At 38.1% G+C, this 8,807-nt stretch overlaps 1 protein-coding gene across 1 annotated transcript in view; it reads left to right on the top strand.

Moving 5' to 3' along the window:
• The window catches only part of LOC126259929 (centrosome-associated protein 350-like), a 169,359-nt gene extending 166,503 nt beyond the window's left edge, over positions 1 to 2,856 (top strand). The window contains exon 17 of the mRNA XM_049957021.1: positions 1,242 to 2,856. Coding sequence (XP_049812978.1) covers positions 1,242 to 1,252 — 11 coding nt within the window. The 3' untranslated portion in view covers positions 1,253 to 2,856. The remainder of the gene's footprint in view (positions 1 to 1,241) is intronic.
• The last annotated feature ends 5,951 nt before the right edge of the window (positions 2,857 to 8,807 follow it).

The raw sequence follows: 8,807 nt of genomic DNA on the forward strand, positions 1-8,807 counted from the left end.
CCGATGAGACCGATGACCACGCTGTCTGGTCTCCTTCCCCAAACCAACCAATCTTATTTACATCTGGGGACATCCAATTACGATATTTCTCACTGTCCAATATTTTATCATAATTTTACAATGTTATTGGTGCCAATTATGCACTTAAATCTCATTCGGATTTCATTATTGATAATTTCCACCATCTGGACATTGTCACTGCCTTGCTCATGCTTCAGTGTTACAAACACAAGTGTTAATTCATACTGATAAATGTGTATATAACACAGGAAGACTGTTCTATTTGTATAATCTCAATGTTTTACTTGTGATAGAATCACATTTGTTAGCATTACATTCTGATCATTTTCATTGGGATATTACGTACTTTGATATACCATTTATGATTGCCCCCCCCCCCCCAACACACACCATTTTAAACAAAACTGTAACATTTGTTTTAGTTACACAAGAACAATGCTCAGTGACAAGAGACTGCTGTTACAGTTGTCACAGCAAGATGCGTAGTTTCCAAAACATGGGCATGCTACCATTAATTTATCTACCGTGCTTCAAGTAAATAGTCTGTTTCCCAATAAGGCCCCATGCAGATTTCAGCAGTGTATAGTTTTCTTTCATCATTTTATACTTTTCTTGTATGTATGCATGGCAATGAAATACAATGACCTTTGACACAAGTATATGAATAGGCAGACTTGAAGTGTAGTTTCACAGATGATCACTAAAGTAATGTTTCGAAGTTCTAAAACTTGATAGACTATCTGCTTTCATTGGAAATACTACCTCTAAATGTTTCACAGCAATATTTCGTGGCATTCAAAGTGAAACTTACCATAAATATGCTGCAAGAAATGTCACCTTGGAGAAATTAAAGAGGTCACTAATCCCGTGCAGTGAGTGACAGTGTGATGTCCATTTTAGCTAAAAATTCATCCATTGACAGTGTTGTTTAGATAAGACACCCAATACTGATAACTTGGATTTTATCAGTTACATAGTAGAGATTCTCATTCATATGGAACATTTCAGACAGTTTTACCATTCACAACACACCTAACTCACTCGTCTTGATTTCCTTTGAAACAGATAGCAGATTGCTGTTTGCTTTTATGTTGTGTTACATAATTTTTATATCTTATATTTAAGCATGATGATGTTCATATAGTAAACATAACACAATCATTAAAATTAGAGATGCAGTGATAGAAGTTACTTAGCTGCATGATCTAACTCGTTTTCAGGTGTGATGTGATTGTCATCATCTTACGTGGGACTTCTGCCACTAACTTGCTGCAGATATTCTCCAAAGTTCCGGCACATTGAAAAGTGAAGACCATAAAGATACTGGAACCTTTTCTTTCTCCAGGAACATGACTTCAGTGTGCTCTAATTTGATGGTATAGTTTAAAAATGTTTTATGGCACATTCACAGGTTGTCATTTATTGTATAAGGCAGTTGCTCAGCATACCCGTCCACTCTATTTGAATTCCATGAAGCAAGCTTTAAGACACAGCTAATTCCACAATACTCAGGTGCACATGTGAGACTGATTTTATTTTTTTACCTAATTTATCAAGACATTTTAATAAATTCTCAGATTACTTAGCAAAATTTTGGTGTTGAACTGGACAGCTTTAAGTTTATAGGAATAAACAGAGTGAAATTTGTACTTAAATGCAGGAAAAGCAACTGGAACTCCATTGTCAGTATAAACTTGTGTGTGTGTGTGTGTGTGTGTGTGTGTGTGTGTGTGTGTGTGTGCGTGCGCGTGTGTGTGTGCGCGCGCGCTCTTGCGTGCACGTGTTTTTTCATATTTTTGTTAAGTAACTGTTGGTGCCTCGGAGTGCAATTAGTTGCCGTTTTATTCGTCTTTATTTATTTAAATATCTGATTTGAACTTGTTAATTGATTAAGTTATTTTAATTATTCATTTTGTTAATGAAATTATTCTTCACTCAGACTATTCCAAGGAACAAATTAAACTGAGTTTTATTTAATTCTGTGGGGTTATATTGTATACAGTAAATGTGTAATATAGGACACGTCAAAAACAGAAAACATTCATTAGCATTATTTCCTAAGGAGCAACCATTTTGATTACAAAGTCTAACATCATTGATTATAAAGAACAGAGACATAAACATCATTTAAAATAAAAATAAGTCTTTCAAGAATAGAAAGCTCCATAGGAATCTGAAGTGAATAAAAAGTTCATATCATTATGACTAGTAATAAATAGTTATGATTTAACCAATGAGAAAAAGAAAAAAGCATATACACACTTTTTGTTGTTAGTTGTATATGAGATCTTTTACTTTGTGAAATTTTTGTTTACTCATGCTTCTGAATGAACCTTCTGTGTCCCCACTTTCTCAACTCTGGTTCCTTTCTATTTTTCTTACTTGACATTTTTCATTTGAAATTTCTAGGTGGATGTTGCATGTTCTTGACGTCGGTCTGACAGTAATTGTGTGTTTAGCTTAGATAACGTAATGTGTCTTACCTATGTTTTGCAAAGAGTGTTAAGCAATATATTTGCCATAACTCTGTCTTTATTTATATTATCTGTTTCCATTTTTGACAATGCTGATAACATTTGTTAAACAACAATTGACACAACCACAGACATTATCTAAAATTAAATTGTATTTCAGATACTAAATGATGGAACATTATGTATCATACCAAACTATGATTATAGATTTATATTTTCATAGTAATGTTTATTCCAGAAAAGTGTAAGCAGTTGTAATAATCTTTGTAAAATACAATGTTTTTATAGTGTTAATACCATGAACAGATTGTAAAAATGTTATTTTCATGTACAGTTTTTGATAATAAATTATAAAATAAACTTTCTGTGGTCTATGGAAAGATTTTGAATGTACTCACTTTTGTTTAGATGAAAAAAAAAATATCAACCACCTACGTCTTTTCTGTGCAAGTTACTTATCAATTGTTGTGTGGTAGGTTTAATATGATTTTCATGAATCATTCAAAGTAAATATCAGGACAGTTTGTAAAACTGTTCATGGCCTGAACCCTTGAAACAGAACTAGTGTCGTATCTCTCATGAAATTGATGAAATATTAAACTCTATCTTTCTTTCTTTTCTTTGGTTGATATCCTCCTCTTTCTCTCTTAGAATTATCTGCTTAATCGTGGCTTTGGAGATACTTGCCTATTCACATCACAAAGACTGAAAAACTTCAAACATCTGATTTTGAAATTGTTTGAGTATTATTGTTGTCCAGTTTTGTAATGCCACAGTAATATACATCTGCCACATTACTTGTTCAGAAAGTATGATCACAATGAACAGGATTGTGTATTAGCTTGCACATAATTTGCTTGTGCCATTTGATTTTTTAGAATAACTTTCTTTATGTCATGTCCCTGATCACAAACTTGTAGGTTCTCATGCTACTGGTTTCAGTCAGCAATGACCATCTTCAGATCTGCAGTAAAACATGGGAAAAAGCACAAATACAGCTAATGGATTATCTACAGCTTGAAACAATAAAATAGGCCACGATGAAAAGTATTATTGACATACTTGCGAAAATTATGTACTTTATACATGATGAAGCACATCTGAATTTTAAAAGAAGAAAAAAAAGTCCTGATTTAATGGAGCCACAGTGGTATCATCAAACAATAACCACAAAATCAGCACCAGCATCATCACACACATATGAAATATAGTATATACTACAGTCACCTTGTTAACAGCGCTACTTTTCAAAACTAACTCCCTTACAGCAGCCTCAAAACATTTTTGTCACAAGCTTGCCAGATGATGCTACTGCAGCCATACACGTGTTCTTTAATTACACAGGGTGTTACAAAAAGGTATGGACAAACTTCCAGGAAACATTCCTCACACACAACGAAAGAAAATATGTTATGTGGACATGTGTCTGGAAACGCTTACTTTCCATGTTAGAGCTCATTTTATTACTTCTCTTCAAATCACATTAATCATGGAATGGGAACACGTAGCAACAGAACGTACCAGCGTGACTTCAAACACTTTGTTACAAGAAATGTTCAAAATGTCCTCCGTTAGCGAGGATACATGCATCCACCCTCCGTTGCATGGAATCCCTGATGCGCTGATGCAGCCCTGGAGAATGGCGTATTGTATCACAGCCGTCCACAATACGAGCACGAAGAGTCTCTACATTTGGTACCGGGGATTGCGTAGACAAGAGCTTTCAAATGCCCCCATAAATGAAAGTCAAGAGGGTTGAGGTCAGGAGAGCGTGGAGGCCATGGAATTGGTCCGCCTCTACCAATCCATCGGTCACCGAATCTGTTGTTGAGAAGCATATGAACACTTCGACTGAAATGTGCAGGAGCTCCATCGTGCATGAACCACATGTTGTGTCGTACTTGTAAAGGCACATGTTCTAGCAGCACAGGTAGAGTATCCCGTATGAAATCATGATAACATGCTCCATTGAGCGTAGGTGGAAGAACATGGGGCCCAATCAAGACATCACCAACAATGCCTGCCCAAACGTTCACAGAAATGTCGCATGGCAACACAAGCACCGAAGTCAACATTACCTTCCTTCAGTTGGGCCAGCTGGCAGTGAATCGAGGAAGTATAGTACATACTGACAAAACTAAAATGAGCTCTAACATGGAAATTAAGCGTTTCCAGACACATGTCAACATAACATCTTTTCTTTATTTTTGTGTGAGGAATGTTTCCTGAAAGTTTGGCCGTACCTTTTTGTAACACCCTGTATAACTATATGATATAAATTAGAAAGAAGAATAGTATCAGTAAAGTCTGTAACGGGCTTACCAGCTGTATAAGTTTTTACAGTAATACAATTCAGTAAATTAAAACAACAAAAGGTAGATTATGAAAAAGGCAATAGTTAAGTGGCAATTATTCAGTCATGCTCTTGTAATGAATTTAAGATGAAACTATAAGGACATACATAAGAAGAAGCTTACAAAGTACCCAGAATAAAATAAAAATGATAAACCAAACAGCAAAAGAAGCCAAATGAATGAAAACAGACTGTAGTAAGTAATCAGCACCTCCTGTTAACTTTACTGCCAGAATGCCATATGAATGAGTAGTAGTTAGAGGAACATAACAGCCAAAGGACCCCTCGTACCCTGCAACATGCCGTTCCAAGAAAAGAATGATAAAACACATACCAGGCCATTAATAAGATTATCCAGTTAGTGAAATATGTAATATAAACAGAGAAGGGACAAGAAAACAAGAATTATTCACCCAAGGTAAGAAAACAAAGTAAATATGTAAAGCGCTCTATTCTACGTAAAGACATAGGTATGATATATAGAACAGAATCTTTCAGTGATTAAAGTAGAATATTGTCAAGCAAAGCAAAGTAGCCACTGGGCACAAAATTGCTCTGTCCATTGAGCACTTTTGTTTGCTCTTATTTTTTTCACTTTATAAATTTCAAACTCTTCCTGCAAGTTGAGAGCATGGCCCTTTTGCATATGCATACTATTCTCAATGCTCCCTATAGAATGATCAGTTTTTGATAAATAAAATCCCAAAGCTGTGTTGTTATGTGGCTGTGAATGCTCCTTAAACCTTATATTAAAAGAGCAGCCAGTTTGGCTGATATAATATTTACCATAGTTATTACACTGAAGAGCCAAAGAAACTGGTACACCTTCCAAATATCGTGTAGGACCTCCGTGAGCATGGAGAAATGGCGCAATATGACTTGGCATGTACTCGAATAATGTCTGAAGTAGTGCAGGAGAGAATTGACACCATGAATCCTGCAAGGCTGTCCATAAATCCGTAAGAGTGCGAGGGGGTGGAGAACTCTTATGAACAGCATGTTGCAAGGCATCCCAGATATGCTCAATAATGTTCATGTCTGGGGAATTTGGTTGCCAGGGGAAGTGTTTAAACTCAGAAGACTGTTCTTGGAGCCACTCTGTTTCGGCTCTGAGCATGTGGGGTTTCGCATTGTCCTGCTGGAATTAACCAAGTCCATCGAAATGCACAATGAACATAAATGGATGCAGGTGATCAGACAGGCTGCTTATGTACGTGTCACCTGTCCGAGTCATATCAAGACATATCAGATGTCCCATATCAGACCAACTACACATGCCCCACACCACTACAGAGCCTCCACCAGCTTGGACAGTCCCCTGCTGACATTCAGGGTTCACGGATTCATGAGTTTGTCTCCATACCCATACACATCCATCCGCTTGATACAATCTGAAACAAGACTGGTCCGACGAGGCAACATGTTTCCAGTCATCAACAGTCCAATGTCGGTGTTTATGGACCCAGGCAAGATGTAAAGTTTTGTGTCATGCAGTCATCAAGGGTACGCGAGTGGGCCTTCGGCTCCAAAAGCCCATATCGATGATGTTTCATTGAATGGTTCACACACTAACACTAGTTGGTGGCCCAGCACTGAAATCTCCAAAAATTTGCGGAAGGTTTGCATTTCTGTCACTGTGAATGATTCTCTTCAGTTGTCGTTGGTCCCATTCTTGCAGGATCTTTTTCTGGCCACAGTGATGTTGGAGATTTGATGTTTTACTGGATTCCTGACATTTACAGTACACTTGTGAAATGGTCGAACAGTAAAATCCCCATTTCATCTCTACCTTGGAGATGCTGTGTCCTATCACTCGTGCGCCAACTAAAACATAATTTTCGAACTCACTTAAATCTTGATAACCTGCCATTTGTAGCAGCAGTAAACAATATAACAACTGCGCCAGACACTTGTCTTGTATAGGCTTTGCAGACTTCAGTGCTGTATTCTACCTGTTTACATACCTCTGTATTTGAATACGCATGCCTATACCAGTTCCTTTGGCACTTCAGTGTACAAAAAATCCTGTATACTCCAGAATCATCAAATTTGTCATATGCCCTTTTCAGTTTATGTTTTACTCACAGTTTTAGGGTGTTGTGAACTTGGAAGCCGAAACTAATATTAGATTTTTGAAATATTTTTCTATTTACTGTGAAATTTCATAGGAATGGTTTTCATTCATTCTTTATTGGTTCTGTTTTCTGATTGAGTGTGCAACTGCCTGCTGCTTATTATACATTTCTTTAGACTTCTGTAAGGGCAAGCTACATCAGAGGCTACAGAAATGTATAATCAACGGTGGGCAGATGCACACTCAGCTGAAAATAGAACCAATAAAGAATGAACGAAAACCATTCCTATGAAATTTCAGGGCAGAATGTCACAGCAAATAGAAAAAGTTCCAGAAAATCTAATGTTAGATATGACTTTCAAGTTGACATCATCCTAAAACCGCAAGTAAAACATAACATGAAAAGGTCATATGACAAATCTGATGGGTCTAAAGTATACAGGATTAATTGTAATAACAGTGGTAAATGTTATTTTGGCCAAACCAGCAAACATGACGTTTAAGGAGCTATCACAGCCACTTAACAAAACAACTTTGGGATTGCATTTATCAGAAACTGGTCATTCCATATAGAGCATTGATAGTAATATACATATTCTCCAAAGGGTGCAAAGGGCCATGCTCTCAATTTTGTTGACAAAAAATTATAAAGTGAAAAAACAAGATCCAACAAAAGTGCTCAATGGGCAGAGCGATTTTGTACCCAGTGCCTACTTTGGTTTGTTTGACAATGTTCTACTTTAATCACTAAAAGCCTCTCTTGTATATACACTTATAAGCCCGAACATTATGACCACCTCCCTAATAGCCTGTATGTCTACCTTTGACACAGATGACAGCAGTGATGCATCATGGCACGGAAGCATTGAGGCTTTGGTAGGTCGCTGGAGGGAGTTGACACCACATCTGCGTGCACACGTCACCTAATTTCTGTAACTCCTGGGGAGAGGGGACAATGAGATCTGACATCACGTGCAATCAAATCCCTGATCTGTTCAAACGGATTCAGATTTGTCGAGTTGGAACTTACCACTATGTTGCTCGAACAACTCCATCACACTCATGGCCTTGTGATGGGGCATTATCTTGTTGAAAACTTCCACTGCCTTCAGGAAACATGATCATCGTGAAAGGGTGTACATGGTCTGCAACCAGTGTACAATACAACTTGGCCATCAAGGCTCCTTGCACAAGCTCCATTGGACCCATGGATGCCCATGTGAATGTTCCCCAGATTTTAATGGAGCCACCAGCAGCTTGTCTCTGTCCCACAGCACAGGTGGCAAGGAGCAGTTCCCCTGGAAGATGATGGGTTCATGCTCTTCCATCGGCCTTACGAAGAAGGTATCTAGATTCAACAGACCATGCAACACACTGCTGTGCCAACGTCCAATGCTGATGGTCATGCACTCATTTCAGTCATAGTTGCCGATGCTGTGGTGTTACCATCATTAGGAGTGTTCGCTACACCATTTGTTCAGACACACTTTTACTCTGCCCGACATTAAAGTATGATGTTAGTTCCACCACAGTTTGCCACCTTTCCTGTTTTACCAGTCTGCCCACCCTAAGGCATTTGACATCTGGAATGAGGGGTGGTCACACAATCCCATGAAATCTGGATGTGGTTTCGCCATGGGTCGAAGACATTCACCGCAGCACTCCTCGAACACCTGACATGTCATGCAGTTTCCAAAATGCTCGTGCCAGGCCCCTGGGCTGTCACAATCTGCCCCAAATCAAACTCGCATAGAGTGTGCGCCTTCCCCATTCTACACACGGACACCACGCTCACAGATACTACATGCACCATACATATGTCTGACTAGCAGTTGTTACCCACCAATTGATGCTGCTATCGCCTGGATGGGTTTATATCGATAGT

This window comes from Schistocerca nitens, chromosome 5 (assembly GCF_023898315.1).
Source record: "Schistocerca nitens isolate TAMUIC-IGC-003100 chromosome 5, iqSchNite1.1, whole genome shotgun sequence".
Taxonomy (NCBI): domain Eukaryota; kingdom Metazoa; phylum Arthropoda; class Insecta; order Orthoptera; family Acrididae; genus Schistocerca; species Schistocerca nitens.